The sequence below is a fragment of the Meriones unguiculatus genome, chromosome 5, assembly GCF_030254825.1.
Source record: "Meriones unguiculatus strain TT.TT164.6M chromosome 5, Bangor_MerUng_6.1, whole genome shotgun sequence".
Lineage (NCBI taxonomy): Eukaryota > Metazoa > Chordata > Mammalia > Rodentia > Muridae > Meriones > Meriones unguiculatus.
In genome coordinates, this window is record NC_083353.1 from 43,982,710 (window position 1) to 44,006,353 (window position 23,644).

General features: G+C 44.7%; 1 protein-coding gene across 1 annotated transcript in view; it reads left to right on the forward strand.

Moving 5' to 3' along the window:
* The window catches only part of Txnrd3 (thioredoxin reductase 3), a 32,108-nt gene extending 30,644 nt beyond the window's left edge, over positions 1-1,464 (forward strand). Inside the window, exons 15-16 of the mRNA XM_021662857.2 lie at positions 106-240; positions 743-1,464. Coding sequence (XP_021518532.1) covers positions 106-240; positions 743-805 — 198 coding nt within the window. The 3' untranslated portion in view covers positions 806-1,464. The remainder of the gene's footprint in view (positions 1-105; positions 241-742) is intronic.
* The last annotated feature ends 22,180 nt before the right edge of the window (positions 1,465-23,644 follow it).

Below are 23,644 nucleotides of genomic sequence, written 5' to 3' on the forward strand. Positions count from 1 at the left end.
TTCCTGTGGGAGATCCTGTGTATTTTAAGCTGTGGACTGCAGGGAGTAGACTCCCGTTCTGACCCTGAGCTTATGGGAATTCTCTGTTCTGTGCCTGTGTTAAAGGAACGTGTGGTGGGATTTCACCTTCTGGGGCCCAATGCTGGTGAAATCACACAGGGATTTGCAGCTGCAATAAAATGTGGGCTCACAAAGCAGCAACTTGATGACACCATTGGAATCCACCCCACATGTGGTGAGGTAAGGAACATGTGCGTGTGTGTGTGTGTTGTAGGCCAGGGAACAGCCTTGTGTCTCATTCCTTAGGTGCTATCCACCTCTTTTGGAGACAGAGTGTCACACTGGTCTGAAGCTTGCCAGTAGGTTAGTCTGGCTGGCCACCAAGTCCAGGGGTACCCCTGTCTCTGTGCCAGGGTACGGAGATTTTACAAGCATGTGCCAGTGCACTCCACATGGGCTTTTGGGCTTGGGTTTGGGTCCTTGAACTTGCATTGCCAGCTCTCTACCCTCTGATTGTCTTCCCAGCCCTGAGAGTCTCCTGAGACTCCCTAACCCACGGTGAGATGGAATGGCTTCAAGTAGTTTAGCTTTAAAATAATTATGAAATGGATTGTCAGAGAGTTTTGACTCTCATGTATTGTATACTGCAGCCTAATGCAAGGTGTTCAGTCCGTGCAGCTGGAGCACGTCCTTGTAAAGCGACAGTCACATTGCCATATGTTGTCTTCTCCCTTGCCAACAGGTATTCACAACACTGGAAATCACAAAGTCCTCAGGGCTGGAGATTACTCAGAAAGGCTGCTGAGGCTAGCCCCGCTGTTGTTGGGTTTCCCCTGTCACACTCTCACTCCATGCCCGTGACATCTGGTCGGGCACCGGGGGACCAGTCCCAGGCTTTCTCCTGGCACAGAGATGAGAAGGCAGCAGAGAACCAGCAGCAGCAGCATCTGTAGTCTCAGCTGACGGCATGCAGCAGCCATGCTGCAGTCTTGACGCCTTGGCTTGGAACCCACAGAGGTGAGCCAAGGCCGACTTCTGCACGTCAGTCAGACTTCTCCCCCACTGAGGTCCTGGATGGCACAGCAAGCCCACCCTCCCTTTCCTGGTTGCCAAAGCAGACCCCTCACCTTGTTTCTATGAAGATATATTTTTCAGTTGTGGACTTGTCTATAAAGAGGCTCGTGGGCCTAGAGTGCGGCAGTTCATGGATTCTTGGCATGTGGGGAGCCACGTAAGAGCAGTTGGCTACACAGAACTCCCGCGTTAGCAGGAGGCTGAGTGTACATTTAACATGCCATCAGAAACCTGACTCACCTCACCCCTTGCACATCTCCTGAGGGTGTGAAACTTAAAGCCGTTCTCCTCACAGTTTCCAGACTACCAGAGCATCACAAGCAAGAGAGAAATCCTTGTATCACTTTTCCATGTTAATCTTAAGGTCACTATTAAAAAGATTTTACTACACTTCGTGTTATCTAATTTGTTAAACATGATTTTGTCATGGTGTGTCTAACTACAGGATAGCAAATGAACAGGTAACTCTGAGAGTTTCATTTGAACTTAGACATGGCAGCATCTAGCAGGCCTTTCTGGAAAATTTCTCTTCTGAGGAACACAAGACCTAGTACTGGCTATTTTGAATCCACCCACTCTCGAGTGTCACTTGTCATTTGATCAGAGTGCCATAGGATTATATATGGTTCTGTGGTGACAATTTTCTGCAACCCCTTCTCGCTCCTGCACAAGCTGGGAAACTCCCTTTGTCCTCCTTCCCCTAACCCCACTCACAACTGGGAAGCCTCCCAACAAAGGAAAGGAACCAAGAGCCCAGTTCTGCATTCTTGGCAGATGTCTCAATCTTCTCTCCTGATGTTGCCAGCCTCTCAATTACCCACCTAAGTACTTGGGCTGACACATTATCATCCTTCACTTATAGTCTATAAAACTTACACATCCTAGCCCAGGTGAAAGACTTCCTCAGCCCTGTTCTTTGGGACTAATGAACCCACCCAGGAGCAGCAACTAATAAACCTGGCTTTATCTGCTTTTTATGGTCTAATCTGTGGAGTGGGGAGAATGAATTTCTAGGTATAAGGGTTTTGTTTTAAATTTTTGAGACAAGGCTTTGCTGCGTAGCCCAGGGTGTCGTTGAACTTCTGATCCCTCTTCCTGGGCCTGAATGCTGAGGTTACAATTGTGGAACAGGGGTGGAGGGAGAAACCAACACAGGATTAATTGTTGAGCAGCCTTTTATTGGAGAGGGAAAACAGCCAAAGCGATGGAGAACTGCTGGGAGTTGGCCTCTGTGAGTGAGGAGGCTGTGTTCCCACTGGATATGGCTGGGGCAGGGAACTGAACCAAGCTTAAGGAAAGCAGTGGTGTGGTGGCTAGAAGACAGGATTTCTAAGCTAAGAGGCAGTATGACTTCATTATTTAGGAATGGACAGAGTTTTCCTTTTCTACAGAAATCATCATCCATTGAAAGATATTTTACTAAAAATTAAAGAAAAATGTCTATATTGTTTTGTTTTTGAGGCAGGGTCCTACTTTGTGTTACAAGGCTGTTCTGGAACTCAGAATCCTCCTACTGCAGACTCCTAAATATGGGGGCTGCAGGCGTGCACCGCCACCTCAGGCTGCCCATTCTCTTTACAGGTTCATAAGCTCAGGTGTTTTGAGCTGACTGACAGCACATTTTGTTTTAGGTAAATCATACTTCAAAATTGATTTTTAACCAATGTTCCAACTACTGGTTGAACCATTGATTAAATGACAGGCCTGACCAACTACAAAGATGTGTGTAGCTCGAAGGACGGAGGTCTGTTTCCAGCTGGTGTGGCTGGGAACAGGCCAGATGAAGGGAGAAAAGAGGGGCAGGTGTGTGGGGGGAGGGGGCTGGGTGTGGCATTCTGGGTAGTATGGAGGGGTCTGACGGCCCTGATTCATGACTCCTGCATCCCATCCCAGTGTCACAGACAGAGTGCATCCGGGCGTCTTTTATCTTTCACCTAGAATGGTCCATGTGGGAATTAGCTTCTGGGACTGTTGGCTGTTCTCTCAACTTACTGGAAGCACCTGCTGTGGGCTCCTATGGGTTGTACTTGGTCACTTGTACCCAAGGCTACCAGGATCCCTTACCTGTGATCACCTCCCCCAGTTCAAAGGTGGTACGTGGTTGCTGCCCCTTAAGGGCAGTGAGTTCAGAATGCTTACCAAAGGTGGGAGGTGTTAGCTTTATTGTTGTTTCTCAGGAGAGATTTAATCTGGGAAGATGCAGTGGTGCTTCTGCAGATGCTAGCTAGGTGATGCACACTTCTGTCCAGCCACTGCCGAGTGTCAGAGATGCCATGCAGCCAGAGGTGTAGGGAGGAAACACTGGGTACATCCCCTCCAGGCACACACTCACCAGTGCCCCGCCTGTCATCTTTGTGATGTCCTTTATGTGGGTGGGTGTTCTGTTTCACATATATCTGTGCACTATATGCTTGCCTGGCACTCGAAGAAGCCAGAAGAGGGCATTGGGTACCTTGTGGCTGGAGGTACAGATGATTGTGAGCCACCACTGGCAACAGAACTCTGGTCCTCCGGAAGAGCTGCCAATGCTCTTGACCACTGAGTCATCTCTCCATTTCCCAAATTGTCTCCTTACAGCATGAATGTTTCCTCAGTGTGTCTGCTTTGACAGGTTGGTGATCACGGTTGCCCAAATCCAGCATGGAGAAAGATTCTTTGCAGTTGAACTTGGCTCGTCTCTTCCGAAGTGAAAGCAGCTGAAGCCTATGGTGACTTGAGAAGAGGGTGTTCACGGGACTAATTAAACTAGAAGCTGTGGGATACTCACAGCACCCTTGACAACAGTGGCCTTTGTTAAATGCTGCACAGCCACTCAGTCTCTTGTGGATTCAACCTTGGCCTGGCTACATGGTGGCAGGAACCAGCCCTGTGTAGGGCATTGCACATTGTGCCCTCCTGCATCTGAGTGAGAATGTCAGGCAAGGTGAACACACAATTACACACTTAGTTTTTTTCATGTCCTGAGAAGGGGTGGTCACTGGTGTTCACAGTACTGCCCAGTGATAAACCAAAAAGAAGAGACAGATGGGGGAACTCTCCCAGGAGAGAGACATATGGAGAGCCAGGTTCCATAGTGGACTCCCAGCTTCTCCAGTGTTTCAAGGCAGCCGGGCAGCATGTTGTAACAAAAAGGATCTGGTTCATGCTTGGGTGATGGGAAAGATAAACCTGTGGAATGGTTCTCAAAGGCTTATATATTTGAATACTTAGTCATTAGGGAGTGGCACTATTTGAGAAGGCTTAGGAGGTGTGGCCTTGATGGAAGAAGTATGGCACTGGGGGGTAACTTTTGAAGTTTCAAAAGCCCAAGCCAGGCCCAGTGGCTATCTCTTCCTGATGCCTGTGGATCCAGATGTAGACCTCTCAGCTACTCCTTCAGCACCATGACGGCCTGCATGCCACCATGCTCTCTACCTTGATGACAATGGACTAAACCTCTGAAACTATAAGCAAACCCCAACCAAATGCTTTCTTTTATAAGAGTTGCCGTGGTCATGGTGTCCTTGACTAAGACAGGGGGCTTGTAACTTGCTTTTATCTTCTTATTAAAAATATCACTAAAGGGCTGGAGTGATGACTCCACTGTTAAGGGTAGTGGCTATTCTGTCAGGGGTCTTGAGTTCAATTCCCAGCACCTACATGGTACCTCAAAACTGTCTCCCAATACCCACATGGTGCCTAAAAAACTGTAACTGTAGTTGCATGGGATCCAATGGCCTCTTCCTGTATCCCTTTCTGCATCACTTTTTGGCTGTTCTTAAGGCAGATTGATATTCAGGAGCTGGACTCCCTCTTGCCTGGAAGGGAAGGGCCTTGTTCCAAGGTCCCCAGTAGCTCTCTGAACCCACCAAGGGGACCAGATCATGTCCTGTGCACACCACAGTGCCTTGTCCACTCTATCCAAGCTTCTCTCTTACCACAGCTGCTCTGTAGTTGGTGTGGTAGCAAGCTTTTCTGGACTCCTACTCCTTTTTCACAGCTCTATGGGTAAAGGATTTGTTCTTACAGGACAACCACAGCGATGCTGGCACACACACCACTCTTCTTTCCTTACTGATAACCATCCCCGGAAACTGCTCTGAGGCAAGTGTGACTCTCTAGAGTCACTGCTTCTGGGATAACAGTATGACAGGTGCAGCTGATAATAACATGGTGACTCCTCAACAGTCTGTCTGACTAGTGGGAAGAAATAATCTGCCGTGGATACACTGAACGAAAGAAGGACCACATCCCAGGTGGGAGGGAGTGGGGTGGCGTGAGAGTCTGTTCAGATGGGCTGTGCATCCCCTTCTTCTATTTAATGTTTTCAGACTGCAGTTGGTGGGTGACTGAAACCTGGGTAAGCAGAAGTTCACATGGGGAATTATGGTGGGTGTTTCTTCATTCTCATCCTTTCTGGACTTTACTGGGCTTTTTAGATTCATGGGTTGAATCTTCCCCAAATATTTCTTTATATGTTTTCCATTTGTGGATGCATGCATTGTTTTTTATATACCTCAAACATATTTTTGTCTCCAGTTTGACTTGGCCCAGGGAACCCCTGTCTCTTTCCCCTGCTGCATCCTATTTGCTGCTAAGCCCCTTGCACAGATTTCTGTGGTGTTGTGTTATATCTGTGGGTTTGGGTTTTCATTGGTAGAACTGCAATGGTTCTTATATTTTTATCTTTCTGTTCAAATTCCCCATCTATTCCCATATAGCATCCACCCTTTAGGCCATCTGGTGTGTTTATAATTTCAAGTTCTCTATTTCCCAGAGCTAGGCTATCCCTGTCTGGTTTTTATTGACTTTGACTCTCAGTGGGTTACATTTTCTTGTGTCTCTGCACATTTCCTAAGTCTGTATGCAGGTGTGACAATATGAGGGTCCAGGCTGGCTGTGTTCAGAAGACATCATTCATGTTCTGTTTGCTTTGCTCTGGTTGGCTAAGTGCAGTCAGATGTAGTCAGCCAAAGCTGTGCCGACTGAAGCTCTGGTTAGAGCCACCACTCCTGTCTTCCGTATTTTGAGGGTATGATAGGGCTTAGGATCTGGGGAGACACCGGTGGCCTCTGGAATGTCAGCTGAAACCTGACATAGTAAAAATGGCCATCTTAGCAAAAACGATCTACAGATTCAACGCAATTCCCATAAAAACTCCAACACAATCCTTACAGACCTGGAAAGAACAAGTCTCAACTTCATGTGGAAAAACAAAAAACCCAGGATGGCTACAACAATCCTGTATATAAAAGAAGTTCCCTGATTTCAAGCTGTACTACAGAGCAACAGTAATAATAATAAAAAACCCTCATGGTATTAGTATAAAAACAGACAGGTTAATCAATGGGATAGAATCGAAGACCCAGAAATAAACCCACACTCCTGAGGGTACTTGGTTTTTGACAAAAAAGCCAAAACCATGCAATGGAAAAAAGAGAACATCCTCAACAAATGGTGCTGGTCTAACTGGATGTCTACATGCAGAAAAATTCGAATAGATCCATGTTTATCTCCCTGTATAAAACTCAAGCCCAAGTGGATCAAAGACCTCAACATAAAACCAGATACAATAAATCTAATAGCAGAAAAACTAGGAAATAGCCTTGAACTCCTTGGCACAGGAGAAAACTTCTTAAACAGAAAGAACACCAACACCTCAGGCATTAAGATCAACAATCAATAAATGGGACCTCATGAAATTGAAAAGCTTCTCTAAGGCAAAGGACATTGTCAATGGGACAAAGAAGCAGCCAACAGACTGGGAAAAAAATCTTCACCAACCCTACATCTGATAGAGGGCTAATATTCAAAATATATAAAGAACTCATAAAATTACCAATAAACCAAATAATCCAATTAAAAATGGGGTACAGAGCTAAACAAAGAATTCTCAACAGAGGAATCTTGAATGGCTGAGAAGCACTTAAAGAGGACCTGGAAGGGACTGGAGCTCTATAAGGAGAGTAACAGAAAAAAAAAATCTGGGCACAAGGGTCTTTTCTGAGACTTATACTACAACCAAGGACCATGTATGCAGACAACCTAGAACTCCTGCATAAATGTAGCCCATGGGAGCTCAGTGTCCAAGTGGGTTTCATAGTAAGGGGAACAGAGGCTGTCTCTGACATGAACTCAGCGGTTGGCTCCTTCTGAGGGGGGTGTGTGTGCAGCCTTACCAGGCCACAGAGGAAGACAATGCAACCAGTCCTGATGAGACCTGATTAGCTAGGGTCAGATGGAAGGGGAGGAGGACCTCCCCTATCAGTGGACTGGGGAAGGGGTATGGGAGGAGAAGAGGGAGAAAGGGCAGGATTGGGAGGGAATGAGGGAGAGGGCTACAGCGGGCTATAAAGTGAATAAACTGTAATAAATAATATATATTTAAAGTAAAAAATAAAATGGTTCTTAGAAAAAAAAAAAGAATTTCCAAGTGGGTTCCCTAGTAAGGGGTACAGGCACTGTCTCTGACATGAACTCAGTGGCTGGCTCTTTGATCACCTCCCTCTGTGGGGTGCAGCCTTGCCAGGCCACAGAGGAAGATGATGCAGAAAGTCTTGATGAGGCCTGATAAGCTAGGGTCAGATAGAAGGGGAGGAAGTCCTCCCCTATCAGGGGACTAGGGAAAGGGCATAGGGAGAGAAGAGGGAGGGTGGGAGGGACTGGGAGGAGGTGAGATAGGGAGAGAAGAGGGAGGGTGGGACTGGGAGGAGGTGAGGGAGGGGGCAGTGAATAAATTGTAATACATATATAAATAAATTAATCAAAAAAGAAAAAAATGAAGTAACTAGTGAAGTAATGTGCAGGATTTAAATTTTTTCATTTAATCTATAATTTGAAATATTTGGGAAACTTTTCTACTCTGTATTGGGAAACTGCACCTGATGTGAAAGTAACATGAATTTCAATAAAAACATAGCAACTGGAAAATGAAAGAATTGTTGAACACCCTTCCTTATCAGGGAAATGCAAATCAAATTGACTCTGAGACGTCATCTTACACCAGTCAGAATGGCTAAGATAAAAAAAATCAAGTGATAGCACGTGCTGGCAAGGATATAGAGCAAGGGGAACCCTCCTCCATTGCTGGTGGGAGTGCATACTGTATAGCCACTTTGGAAATCAATCCGGATGTTTCTCAGAAAATTGGGAATAGATCTACCTCAACACCTAGCTATACCACTCCTGGGCATGTACTCAAAAGATGCTCCACAATACTACAAGGACACTTGCTCAACTATGTTCATTACAGCTTTATTCATAATAGTCAGAAAATGGAAGCAACCTAGATGTCCACCAAAGAATGGATACAGAAAATGTACTACATTTATACAATGGAATACTCCTCAGCTATTTAAAACAAAGACTCAAGCAATTTGCAGGCAAATAGATGGAACTAGTGAATATCATCCTGAGTGAGGTAATCCAGACCCAGAAAGACATGCATGGTATGGCCTCACTTATAAGTGGCTATCAGCCATGCAGTACAGGATAACTATGTTACAATCCACAGAGCCAAAGAAACTAAGTCACAAGAGGGTCCAATAGAATGCTTGAATTTCACTCAGAAGGGGAAATAAAATAGACATTGGAGGTGGTCAGAGGGAGAGGAATGTATAGGAGAAGGGTGAGGAGGGGAACAAGGGTGAGGAGCAGGTGTTGGGAGAGTGTAGGGGAGAAGGGGGTGAGAGGTCTGAGAGTTAGAGGAGGGAAATCCGTGTGTGGTGGTGGAGGGGGGCTGAGCTGGAGACCTGGGATGTAGGAGGCTCCAGAGAGTGTATGGGTGTGACTCTAGCTGAGATTCCTAGCTTGGGGGATGTAGAGGCTTAAGTGGCCACTTCCTGTAGCCAGGTGGAACTTTCAGTGCAGGGAGGGGAACACCAACCCATCCAAAATGCCTTCAGCCCAAAATGTTTGCTGCCTACAAGATGTGCAGGAATAAAGCTGGGGGCTGGACCTAGGCTCTCTTCACATATGCAGCACATGTGCAGCTTGGTCTCTGTGTGGGCCCCCTAAGTCTGAAGCTTAAGCAGAGTGTTCCCAGCTCTCGAATGCTGACCTCTCCCAACTTCCTCCATCTAACAAACATTCTACAACACACACACTGCTTTACACAAACTATGTCTACTGTGCTGGATGGCAAAGCCTGGAGCTGTAGCTTGCTCGCTGCCTGCTAGTGGTACTTCACTTCTCGGAGGTCCATGTCCCTTTCTAAGGAGCAAAAAGAGGACACCTCTGGTGGCCATTTCAGGACCCAAGCTAGCTATCTCACCTAGAAAAGGGGCATGGGATTTGTATATATATATATATATATATATATATATATATATATATATACACACACAAATATATAAATATATATATTTAATGTAAAGGAAAAAGTAAGCCACAGTAGTCTCTATTTAAATTTTAATTGTATTTATTTATTGTGTGATTCAGTTATATCTTCCCATCATGTGGAGTCTGGGAATCAAACTCTGTGTCCAAGGAGATGATCTCCAGAGCCTCATTGCCAGAGACCTGGCTTCTGCCTCCACTGCCTCTGGTGAAGCCTTGGGTTTGGTGGGAGGGAAGTAATAATAATTATCCTAGATTATGTTGGCAGAACTCCAGTTCACAGCTACGTCAGAAGAACATAAAGTTAAAGTCTGGGTGGAATGAAGAGAGTATCTTCTGCTTGCTCATGAAGGGTACAGCCACACTGGCTGTCACTGGTCAGAAGCTCCCCACCTCTTCTCCAGAGGAGAAGTGAGGGCAAGCCCAGACCACTCCTCCAGCACAGAATAACCTGGGGAAGTTCAGGTCCTGGGACTTCTGGGCTGCCCCATTCTCTGATGGGCATCATCTCAAGAGGTTGCCAGCTTCACAAATGAAGGTCTTGACTTTTCCAAGGGAGCCTGTCCGCTCCTCCTGCCGATTCCTCCTCCTACCACACGGTGGCACCAGAGAACAGCATATACGGAAGAGTATAGGGAGAAACTTGAGCTCCTGAAAGGGAAGTGCTGAAAGCAGTTTCCAGAAGAGACATGAATCTTCCGGACGTTTTACAACCTCTAGTCTCTGCTCCTGTCTCCATCAAGGAGGCCTGTAATCACTCTTCCTCACCTCCTGTGATTTCCCTGACACTGACCTGTGGGGTAGTTATCTCTTCTTCATCCATTCATTTACCCAACTCAGGGCTCCCAGCAGCTCTAGGTATTTCAGGAATATCCCCACCCCCCTTAAATGTGTGTTTTGCTACAATCACACCCACCACAAATACAAGTGGGAAACGACAACCTATCCAGGGGACCTGACAAAGGAAGAGCCTTGAACACGATTTTGTAGCTAAGGATTGCCACATGAGGCAGCAGTGGATCTCACAACCTCACATTGCAGAGGCACAGGCGGCCCTAATGTGGCAGCCCAAGACAGCACCTCAGCCTTCACAGCCACCTAAAGAAGTTAGAGCCATGTCCTTCCGGTTTACAGATGAGCGGGAAAAGAGAAGCGAATAATGTTGCCAAGACCACAGAATTAATCGATGTTGGAGCCCAGATTGAGACCCAGGGGGCCGGGCCAGTGAGACCATGGGAGTGGCTATTGCTGCCCTGGGACTGTTAATGCTGACTTGGGACTGAGGTGGCCTTTTGTCCCGCTTCCAGGTGGCGACAAAGCACCGGTCCAAGCATAGTCCTGACCTGGTGATAGCTTGGTTTGCCTGAAGATGTAACATTCACTTGATCATGGCGGGGAGGTGGGGGGTGAGGGGGTGGGGGTAGGGTGGAGGGGTGGGGGCAGAGTGGGGAGTTGGGTGGGGTGGGGGATGGGGGGTGGGGAGTGAGTGGGAAATGCCTCCTTCCTGGACCCAAACAGAACTTGCAAATGGGAGACGAGCCTGGCCTAGCACCGATCTGCCAACCTTAAGTCTGCAGTCAGTCTGATTTCAGGTGGTTCTGGATCTTAGGGTGGATCAGATTCAGTTTCCCCCTCAGAACGTGTGTGTGTGTGTGTGTGTGTGTGTGTGTTTGTATGTTTTGAGACCAGGCCTCATTGTATAGCTCTGGTTGATGTGATACTCACTACACAAACCAGGCTGGCCTGGAACTCGCAGAGATCCAGCTGCTACTGACTCCCAAGTCCTAGGACTAAGGTTGTACACTGCCAAACCATCAAGTTCTTGCGGGAAACCAATAGTAATGACAATGGCCTGCATTGTTTAGGGGCTCTCCAGGATACCTCCAGCCAACAAGTAGAGAAGAACTAGCCCACAATTACTCTGGGATTTTTATTTAGTAACCTGGAAGTTAGTAGCTGCAGAGCACATTCAGTAAGGTCACACAGGGGCACTCATGCCCACATACGTACACACAGGCTTGCAAGCGGACATTAAGTCTTTGGCTTTCTGACCTTCTGCTCAGAACATCCAGGCAGACTCCAGTAAGTACTATGAAGGAACACTCTCCCCCATTTCCCAGCCGCCTTCAAAAATTCACAAGAACCGAGCTCAGTAAAACTTGACAAAAGCAGTGACAAAGACAGCTCAAAGCCCAGTGCCACAGGGAAAGGGGGCCAGGCCCTGTGTGTGTGTGTGTGTGTGTGTAAAGACATGTATGTGGAGGTAAGAGGTTAAGCTCAGGTGTCAGATCTTACATTTCACTCTCTGTGGGACAGGATCTTTGCAGGGAACCATTTAGTTGGCCTGGCCTGGCTTCCTTGAGCGGCATAGGGTTTCTTAAGTTAGAGTTCATGGCTCCTGGGACACTAAGCACCTTCCGTTCCTGAGAGACTGACACACTCCCCCAGGCAGCTGAAGTGTTGGGCAGTTTTGTGTTTCTCTGATGCAGGATATTTGATCCTATTGTGAGAGTGCAAAATGTTTCTTGTTTGGTATGGCTTAGCGCTCACACACTCCTTTAATCCAAGAGCTTTCTGTACAAAGGATTAAGTAAAGTTAACCCCAGGATAAGAAGTGGAGTAGAAACCAGCTGACAGGAAGTTAACAGGAAAGAGGGGCATTGAGTTGAAGGGAATTTAAGACAGTGTGGAGAAGAAGGAGCTTCCTTCTGGGACATGAGCTGAGTAGGAAGATCAGCTGAGCAGGGAGGTCTTTCTCTGCCTCTCTGAGCTAGCAAGCTTTCACCCCAGCATCTGGATCCTAAGTCTTTATAGGTGATAACTGAACGCTTGGGATTTTGTGTTTAATAACAACAACATTTCTCTGCATGTTTCTTTAGTAGTGAAGGAAACATGGAAACTCGACAGGACAATTACTCTTAGACATAACCTTGTGTACCCTCCAGTGCTTGCAAACATCAATGTATCCTGGCAAAGATCACTGTGTTGATCCTGGCAAGGGCCATTATATTCTGTTTCTGACAAAGGTATAAAAAATCTGATTGCTCTTTATAAAATTGTCACAGCCTCAACCTTGCTGCGATCCCTCCTACCAGCCTGGTTTAATTCCTTGAAGCCATATTAAGCAATCTTGATCTCATAAGTAATCAGGTCACATTTGTTGTTCTCTGCTGTGTATTTCTGGTCAGTTGTCCTGCAAGCTTCTAGGAATTCTCCTATCTCTGCTTCCATCTCAACATAGGAACACTGAGTACAGACAGGTACTACCCTGTCTGGCTTTACGTGGGTTCTCTGCACTCAAGCTAAGGTCCTCATGCCTCATGCTTGCATGGCAAATGAACCTAATCAATCTGAACCTTATCAGTCTGGCTGGGGTATGTGGTCATTGAGCTCTAGGGTCTTACTTGTCTCTGCCCCCTCAGTGCTGGGGGCTACAAGAACTCACACCCTGCATAGCTTTTACATAGCTGTTGAAGATTCAAATTTAGTCTTTATGCTTGTGCAGAAAGCACTGTTACCTCACCTCTACCCAGCCAAGACCCCCTCCACCCCTCCAGCCTTTCATTGGGTTTCAGAAGATTACTGTTCTTTCTTCTTGTTCTGAATGGTCATTCTACACCAATTAAGAATTCTCCACTGTGCCATTCCTTAACCCCTGGCAAACACCATTGCATTTTCCTTTCTTGAAAAATTACAGTACAGTACTCTCAGTTCCACCCCTAGATATACAGAAGCTTGTCATTCTGTGACTGACAGGTCACTGGAAGTATGTATTCATCTGTGGTGGACCTACACCTACATGTGGCTTTCCTTCCTGTTTAAGCTGAGTAATAGTCCATGATATATAAAGGCCACATGTGGTTGGTACATTCATCTGCTTATGGACAGAGAGTTATTTCCATCGTGGCTGTGGTTAAGTGCTGTTACCATAAACAAGCAAGCATCTGAGACTTTGAATCAATTATTTTTCCATAACTATGAAAGAACTGTTGATAAATGATATGCGATTTTGTGATAATGCATCCATATTTAATTAGTTAAAATACAAAGTGTTGAGATGATTGGCTTATTAAAAAGTGCTATACAGTTTAGCTTATTGATAAGTGCACAGAGCACCCTAATCTGTGAAGTGTAACAGGTGTCCCCTGCTGACACCAAGCAGAAATGCGCATGAAGACATTTGGCTCAAATATCTACAGGTGTTGTAACCCACACTTCAATGGAAGCAGTTTAACAAAGCAGGAGTCATTTGTTCACTTATCTGGAGGAGCATGAACACTAGGCTGGGATTCACCATCTGTCAGCGAGCATCTGTCAGTTGACTCCTTAAGTGAACTTATCTTTTTCTCACTAGTTAAGCATGTGCTGTCCTCCCCACCAAAGATTGGAAGAAGCCAGCAATTCGTTTCTCAGTGCCAATGAACAGCAAGGGGCTGACAGTGGCATAGCCATTGGAGACCATCATGTGGATACTGTGGTGGACTGGGTCACTATCCTGCATCAGTCTGGAGGCAAATATGATGCAGTCCATAGAGTACATCAGCACAAAGAAGTTCATGAGCAGCAGGATCATACCGGTGGCCCTTTGCACTGGGGACGCTTTTGCAGAAAGGCTGGTGCTGTGAAGGCGCTGAGCCTGCTTCTTGTGTCTGCACAAGAGAGCCACCATGTACCCACTGGAGAGGGCCATGAGACTTAGAAAGAACACATCTCGAAATATCCTCAGTATGGAAAATAAGGGTCTGCTGCTATACCCCATAGGTAAAATAATGCAAGATTCTGTGACAAATATGAGACCATGTGAGGTGACATTGTACTTAGCAACATAGGAGAAGGAGAACTGAGCACCACAGGACATGTAGAAGGTCCACAGCACAGGAAGGGGGCACAGGCTCTGCTGTGGGGATTTAGGTTTGAACTTTGCCAGACAGGAGCTTCTGGGGCTGAGGATGATGGCCTGAAGGATGCTCAGCAGGCAGGTGACACAAAGAGAGAGGCCCCTCAAAAGCCTGTGCAAGTGGACAAGGGAGTTACACTTGATGTCATTCCACATATTCTGAGATGCAAGAATGTCAGCAGCTGCAAATCCAATGACTGTTAGCATCCCTAGGTGGATGAGGGCCAAGAGACTGATGAGTGGCTCAATGATCCGGAGCCTGCGTTCAAGAAGGAACTCAAAAAGGTGGAAGAGGAAGAGGATAATGTTGAAGGAGATCCCAAAGCCTACCTCAGAGAAAAATGTATAATGTGTCAACAACTCCATAAAGGGTCTTGATTCTTCTCATTGTATGAAACAAGAAACTAGAGTAAACATCTGAGAAGAAAGGCAAGAGAAATTATTCATCACAAACAGTAACAGCAACATTGGTACCAAACACTATTGCCTTTAGGAATATTGGTGGACCCAGCCCAATACACCCCACAGTACTCAAGTTTTCCTGAGGTCCAAACCCCCTCATTGTCAGTCATGGCTGGATTATGTACCTATAGGTGGGCTTCAAGTTTCCTGTAAATTAAAATGATCATGTATTATAGAAATGATTCCCTACCACTGCCTCATTTTGAGTTTTTTGGGGGCATTGCCTGGTTTTTGTTTTGTCATCTTGTCAGGTATAGGAAAAGCTTCAGAAGTTTTGATTATTTCCTCATTCTGTTTCTGTTGCTGCACTAAAACACCATAATCAAAACTGGCTTAGAGGAGGACAGGGTTTATTTGGATTAACTCCCAGGTCATAGTCCACAATTCATGAGAGGTGAAGTCAGGAGCACAAAGCAGATAGTCAGGTCACAGACACAGCAAGAGCAGAGAGAGGAGGCTGAAGCCAGGGCTTGGAGGTTAAGAGCTCTGGCTGGTCTTGCAGGGCCTTTGAGTTCAGTTCCAGCATCTAAGTCAACTGGCTTACAACCACCTGTCACTCCAGCAACAGGGCATGAATGACCTCATCTGGCCTCTATGGCACCTGTGCTCACTCTCATACAATGCAAACAAATAAGTAAAAATAAAAGTAAATAAATCACGAGTTAATTTATATTAGAAATGTTGATGAAGAGGTTAGATAGAGTATTTCCTGTAAAATACGTGTTTGGCCTGGAGAGATGGCTCAGTGGTAAGTACACATTTAGAATACATGTTTACATGCCGAATTCTGCTCTCTGTGAGCACCGCACATGCAAACAGCACACTGATATACACACAGACATAACACAGACACACTTCAAATAAGTAAATACAACACAATTTAAGATTCCTGTTTATGTTTTCATTCACATTTCCTAAAGAGGAATAAAATGTTGCTGTAAATTTTTCCCATCATGTATGGAAAAGGAATTTCATCAGAAAGTTAAGGTGTGTAAGTTGCTTGCTTTCTGTAGCTTATTCTGTGTCCGTGTACTTAAGGATCCATAAGTTCCCCAGAGAAGAGGGATGTGTTTAGCACCCACGAACAAGTTATGCTATTTAAAGTTTCAGAATTGAGGTAGACAATTGTAAAAATCTGGACAAGTGGACTTCTCTTCCATTTTAATTGGCATAGATTTTTACTTAGATGAGGGGTACAGTATCGTACTTCAGCACATCTGTGTGTCCTGCTCTGACCACGTCAGGATAATTTCCACCTTTTCAAATACTGTCATTTCTCTGTGTTTGACACCTTCAGGTCTTTGTGTTCCTTTGGAACATGCAAGCACTTGGTGTAGACAACAGCTATGCTGCAGTGCTCTAAGGCATGAGCACCATGACCTCACACAGCCTCTGCTCTGTACCTACCTTTCAGTCCTGTTCCACTGTCTCTTTCTGGCCTTGACTGACCATTCTTCTTGCTATTTTGTGTAATCAGCTTTGTCAGCTTCCATACTGACTGAGAACAGACAGTTTGCTCCCATCAAAATCTCAGCAAAGATGTCAGTCATAGACATTTATCTGTTCCAGTCTTTAATGGGACACAGTTGATCACTAGGACCCAGCACAACCTTTGTGACATGCATGGATTTTAGTACATTTGTTTAATAAAAGGTAAAATAAATATTGATAATATATTGATTGCAATATTATACACTGGAAATATCATAAGATTAACTTCAGATCTGGCTCCCTGCTCCTTTACCTCATTTTAAACACACGAGATTTACAGACATAGCAATATAATCCTCATACCATCCCAAACTTTACTTACTTGTCAATCAAAGGTGCTGGGTGCTGTCATTTTCAGTGTTCTTTGGCTAACTGCCCTTACAGATATTAAGGGACAGGGTTGCCTGGGTGCTGTGGGCTTAGAATAATGATTATGATTTGTGAGTTTATTTTATAATTACTCTAAAACCACTGCAAAGTTTTTTCTACATGTTAAATTCACAGATACAACAAAGGGAAAACTAGCCCTTTTCTCTGGAGTACAGTCCAGAGACACTCTGTTGGCATCCTAGGCACCAATTCACCTTCCTCAATGCAGCCCCAGGAAATGCTGCAGAAAAATATTCCATTAGTCATCTATTACAGACAACTAAACCAGCAATCACCTTTCTCAGGCAAACATGGCTCACGTAAACATCATGGCTCATTAAAAGAAAGACATATAATGACTTCTGAGCCAATGCACCACTGTTTTCTTAAAAAAAAAGACTTTAAAATGTTTCATTTTTACTTCATGTGTAAGTGTAGTTTGCCTCCTGAATTGCTGAAGTGTCCCTTGCCTAGCCACTGTGCCCTGCACCAACAGTGCATTTTGCACATGGAAAAATCACACTCTTTCTGCCTCTGCTGCTCTGAAGAAAGGGAAGGAGATCATGGTCATAGAAAATGAATTTGTGAAATGTCACATCTGACTAACCTGCATCTGGGAATTTTGTGCACTGGGATGGAGGCGTGGGGCTATGCAGGCAGATTAGAAAGCATGCCCAATATAGAGAAAGAAGCAGCAAGGAGAGATCTGCACTTTCATTGGTGAGAGCCAGCAGCGAAGTCTGGACCTCAGAGCAAAGTGGTGCTAAAAGTCCCATCACACAGGGATCAAAGAGCAGTCTCTTCAGTTTCACAGAGTGGCATCCTCTGAGAAGCCCAGTCCTTCACCATCCTGTGAGACATAGAACCTCACATGGCCCCAAAGAAGGGACACATTTCATAGACAGTGGACTTAATGCAGTGGTCAGGACAGAAGCAGAGAGCAGAAAGCCCTAACAGACTCTGCTCTAAGTTTGGTCACTTATGACCTTTCTGGTGGGCAGAATCCAGGGTAAAGTTTGAGGGCAGGATATCTGTCTTCTCCTCTGCAGCACGGGTTCAAACATATCTGTTTCTGAATGACAAGATGGTGCGTAGTGTGGTTGCCCCACACTTACACCTCATGTCCAGACTCATGCCCACAAAGGACTTTGGTTTGCCGTGATCGTGTTGCCTGACAGCAGCATGTCACACCATCACCACTTAAGGTGAAGCAAACCTGGGCAAAAGGCCTGAGGGGTGTGGCTGCACTGTATGTTGTTGGGGTTGGACTGCAGTTAAATGGAGAACCTGTCCTTCCTATGGTGCTGTTCTGCTTGGAAAATTAGGGACACTGGGGAGACAGGCTGGCAACATAGGGAAGGCAAGACAGCCACCAGCCAGGTGTAGATGCTGCCTGCAGAGATACCGTGGAAGGACTGTAGTCCGGGATGCTATGAGCCAACATGTGGGAGGGTTCAATTAAGGACCGGCAGCTAGCTCCAAAGACAGCTAAGAAATGTCCACTGCATTTGTCCATGGATAGGATTGTGAGGTTCAGCTTAGGGTCACACATGTAGTTACAATAGTCATAATAACCACTGTTAAAAATCTCTCTGTAGAAGTCAGTAGAAAGAAAATACTCTTTAAACATAGAGAAATAAGAGGACTTACGGGACTGCCCTATATACTCCAGCTGTTGACACTGGTTCCTGCACAGGGCCGCAGCCCAACCTGCCTCCCCCACCACCCAGTGACTCCTCCTGTGCAGCTGTGACCTCCCTCCCAGTGTTCTCATTCTCTCAAGGACAAGGGAAGTTGGACAGTTCCTTTCCATCTCTTCACATAGGTTCTTCAAAAGATGAGGTTTGGGAAAACCAAGTAGAGGCAACAGGACAGGGTGGGGCTCAGTTGTCCAAAAGTTTCCTGGAAGTAAGAGATAGTTGGGCATTTCTATTATGAAAAAGGAATGTGTATACAATGGCTGGAACACAGAAAAGATTAACGGACACACGTATCATCTCCATTAGGACCATCTTCACTGTGCAGTTGACAGTCATTGTCCTGGCTAACTCATCATCACAGCCACTCCATTGACCATTCCAACAAGCAGAGCAAGGTGAAGGGATGACATAAAATTAAACATTGAATGCAAATGCTCCTAAGAAAATTCTAGTAGGTAAAAGTCAATGAGGAGCTGACTGTTAGATAAGGTTTGAACATACAGCCCATTTCCTTTCCTAAGGCTTTTAGTGCCTCTAAGTAGTCAGACTACAGAAGCCAGTGTATCAACAATGATCGTTTTATAGTACATAAACAACAGAAGTGAAATTAATTGTATTTATTTACATTCGAAATTAAAACCTCACCTCCTCAGAAGATGCACACAAATGAGCAATTCTGAAAACCTTTAGAAATTATACCAAACAACTTACAGACGATAATGTGAAATTGGTAATTTACTTTAGAAAAGTAAATAGAAGTTAAAATTAACTGATATCCTATAACAGTGAAGTAATTTTAGGACCTTAAGCAATTGAACATCCTGGGAAGAAAATGTTTCAGAGCTCAGGTCTCCTCCACAGATGTGAAAACCTCCCTGCCTCCCAGTGCTCCTCCTCCCACATCCTTCCTGGGTCCAGGCCACCTCCTGACTATGTCCTTGGGTGCAGAGCACTTACCCAGAAGGACTCTATGCAGGGGAGATCCTGCGCAGCTTCGGTGAGGGGTTTTTAATGCACCTCTGCAGCCTGTAGTTGTAGCTGCTGTCACTGACAAGTCCCTGCTGGAGAGCATGGAGATCTGGCCTCCCAGGGGACCATCTTCTCTGGGGAGAGCAGAGCACAAACTTTTCTCTGAGCTTCCTTGCCACATCTGTGTGATGGATCAGGTCACAATGTCGTCAAACCACGCTTGCTAATTTCCCCTCAGACCAAATGAGTCCAAACTAGCCTTCTACTCGCAATTCCTGTGTGGATATTGAGACTCATGGTTCCTTCCTTGAACTTTAGTCTTTCTGATTACACCTCTACAGCAAGTGATGGGTTACTTCTTCCTGTGTCCTTCTGCACACACACACCTGTTTCCAGCTTCATGTTTCTAGATTTCTAGCTTTCTGTTTCCTGTTCTTAGCAAATGTTAAAAATAAATTTAAAGAAAGACCAAAAGCAAATGTTAAAAATGAATTCAAAATGAATAAAGTGTAATTAATAAAAAATAAAAAAATAGAAAATAATGAATTAAAAAAAAAGAGAGACCACAAGTAAAGAAAGGCTTGGAGTTTGGAGCTGTGCAGTAATAGGCAGCTTGAACACAAACGTGCCTGAGGCTGAGGCCATCCCTGAGCTGGATTCTTCTCTCTGAGGCGCTTGAATGGCCAGCTTCCTCCTCACTGGTGGAGGCAGGAAGTCTTAGCATCTGCTGTGACAAAATGGCATGCATGTTTGCTTTCGTCCCCTAGGTTCTTTATACACAGTCTATAAAGCTCCTGACAAATGCAGCTCAGGATCCACAGTTAGAAGAGAGGTCTAGCAGCATCCAGTTTGGCCTACTTCTGTTTCTGGGTCTCAGACTTAGAAGATATTATAGACTCTATAATAATTGTTCTCAGTATGTCAAAGAAGTACCAAAAAATGGACAATTAGCTATTTCCAGAGAGTCCTGAACACTTAAGGAAGTAAGCAGATATAAAAAAAAAACAAACCAAACAAAAAAACCCAGAAAAAAAAAAAAAAAAACGAAGCCTGGGCTGAGGCTGTAGAACAGTGGAAAAATAACTGTGGGCCAAGTGCTAGGCTCTGGGCTATGCCCCAGTACCACATAATAATTAAGTAAGTAAGTAAGTAAGTAAGTAAGCACGTAAGCCATATAGGCTTTAAAAAATCCCAAAGACTATAACATCTACTGTTTAAGATTCCACACAAGGCACCCAGTGGGAGTGGAACCCTCAGAGGAAAGGAACGGCACCCATTATCAGATACCCAGCTCATGCCAAGGGGGGAAGTCCAAATGCTGCCACAGTGGCTCCATGAACATGTTAATGTGCATACAACAGAGCTCAGCTGGGTGGGAAAAGCCCACACCTCTTCCCAGAGGGTGCTGGCTTCTGTCCTGCTCTCTGGAACAGGCCATTTGCCATCCAGTTGCCATCCAGGTTCCTGAAAGACTTCTGGGGCTGGTGTGGCAGAGGAGGTGGCCTTTGTCTCCCTGATTTATGAAGCCATTAATCTCTGGAGGAGAGGGAGAGAGATACCAGCACACATTCCAGGCCAACCGCGAACCTGCTGTGTGACCCTGGGGAGCTGAGTCCACCTTCCTGAATGTTCATTTCTCTGAGATCTTAAAAATAGATGCTTATTTTTGAGTGTTTTGCAGGTGTGTATGTAAGTGCACTGCGTGCTTGATCCTTTGAACTGGAGATACAGACTTTTTGAGAGCCTCAGGTGGGTGCTGGAACCAAACTGGGGTCTCCCTCAAAGAGCAACCAATGCTCTTAACTGCTGAGATTCCCCTCCAACCCTTGTTATAAAAAATCTTTTATTGTTAAATATTCAATGTGCATTGTCTTTTGTGTTCATATAAATCCTAGAATATATTTCCTACTTCTGTCAGTCCCCTTGTGTTTATTTGCACTGAAAAGTATATAATTAAATTTTTGAGGTCAGTGTGGGACAGGAAAGTAAATATGTGATTATTCAGGAATGGGTATGATCCCTTATTACAGTCCAATATGTTGTCATCAGAGCTATGATCATGACATAGTAGGAACATTCCAAGGTTTAAGCTGATATGTGAAAACATCCTTTTCCCATTACATCTGTTTACTCTGTTTGTGGATGGCAAGTGTGTAAAAGAAGATTAAACTGCATTTCCACTCAGATATCACATGAGGTTTATCTTTCTCAATTGGTTTTCCACAAATGTCTGTGAGATGTCTTTCATCTGACCTTCATTAGCACATTACTTTTTATTATTTATTTATTTATTTATTTAGGAATTTGAGGCAGGGTTTCTCTGTGTGGCCCTGTCTCTTCTGGGTTTTCTTTGAAGATCAGGCTGACCTCAAACTCACAGAGATCCACCTGCCTCTGCCTCCCTGAGTGCTGGGAACAAAGGTGTGTGTCACCATGCATAGCTTATTTTTAATTTTTTGAACAATGATTTAAGTTTTAACTGTGTGTGTGTGTGTGTGTGTGTGTGCGCACTTGAGTGCAGATGCTCTTGGATCCCAAATGTGTCAATTACTGTTAGAGCTAGACTTATAGGCAGTTGTGGGCCAGCCAAGTGTGAGTGTTGGTAATTGAACTTGAGTCTTTTAGAAAACAGTTTACTTATGTGCTGAGCCAACTCTCTGGCACAACCATTACTTTAAATATGTGGCAACTATGACATTTTCAATAAATGAATGCCTCGATTGTTTATATTTGGAAAAATACACAAAGAAACATTGTTTTGAGAATAAATTATCACAGAATGCAGAACACACACACACAAATACACAGAGCTAAAATGATATGCAGAGAACCATAATGTCATTTGCATAATGGTGCTTCTATGGCCAAATTTAAAATAGTCAAAGGTAGGAGCAGCCACTGTCTAGTCTAGGGGTATCGGGATGTGGGATCAGGTCATGGCCTCCCTGTGCCAAGAAGTGCTAGTCAGAACATGAAGAACACCTTGAATGTCTGCCATGCCAGTCAGACACACTGCACAAACTTGATGAGTTACTTATGAAAGATGAAGCTTAGGGGTGTGAAAGGAATAGAGACCATAAACAAAGTGCTTTATCTGTGCTCAAAATATCATATCCAAATGTAAATAGTAAACTAGTCACAGATAGTTACTCAGCTGTACTATTGATATACTCCAGGGAACTGAGGGCTTGCAGCATGCCTGCTTATTGGAGACTAATCAGATACCTCCTCAGAGCACACTTCATGTGAGGGAACACAGACTCAGTCACACAAGTCACACAGCTGAGCAGACTCACAAGAAGACTTCACACAACCAAACACAATCAGCAGCATAATTCACAATGATGAACACTCTCAGAGGCACAATGCACACTGCTAAACACAATCAGAGGCAAAATGCACACTGCTGAACACTCAGAAACTCTTCACACAATGGAACATACAGTGAAAAATTTACACAGCTGAACACACCCAGAGGCATACATTACAGAGCAGAACACAGACTTAGAGGCATACTTCACACAGGAAAACTGTTATCTGTCACTCAAAGCAAGGGAATGTCACAAACATGAACCCCACCCTCACCTGGAATCCAGTAATTTCAGTGTTGACACTTATATAAAATCTAAAAAAAAAAAAAAATTAACTGGAACCTGGTTGTTGGAAAGAGAAATATCAAAGAAGATCTATTCCATGTTCTGTCTACACTTTGAGTAAGGCCTATAACCTCAAACAGGCTGTATTGTAATGCAAGGATCATGGGATCCTCAGAGACCTCCAGGAGACAACTTGATGCAAGAGCATGAGAGCTTCATGAGGAGAGCAATTCAAATCAGGACCCAAGTCTCACTGACACAGCAGTAGAGAAGTGGGACTCTGAGCCCTGAGTGAGCAGGATTTTTAAAGGAAAAGACTGAAAGCAGGGGGTTTCCATGACAGCAAGCAGGGGTTCATGGTTCCATGATAGAAAGCAGGAGGGTTCATGCCTTGACGTTACAGAATTTGGTAAAAGCCACAGAGGAGAGGTGACTGTTTACATAATCACAAATGCCAAGGAATTTGTCTTTATTTTTTACTAAACATTTATTCTGTGATATTTCCTGGTTTCCATTGCTTAGAGAGATAACTTTGTTTTCTGCCAGGTGCATATTCTGTGATATTTCTTGGTACCTGAGATCAGCTCCCAGTCAAGATGGATTCTTATTTCAAAATGGAGTCACCCAGGCTAACTTAAACTCTTCAAAAGGGAAGGGAATTTAAGACGCGAAATGAGAGAACATTTCACACATCAATGACTTGGAGGAGGAGAAAGAAACCACACAACTGTAAGTTGTATAAACCCATGAGCAGAGGTTTGCCTGATGGC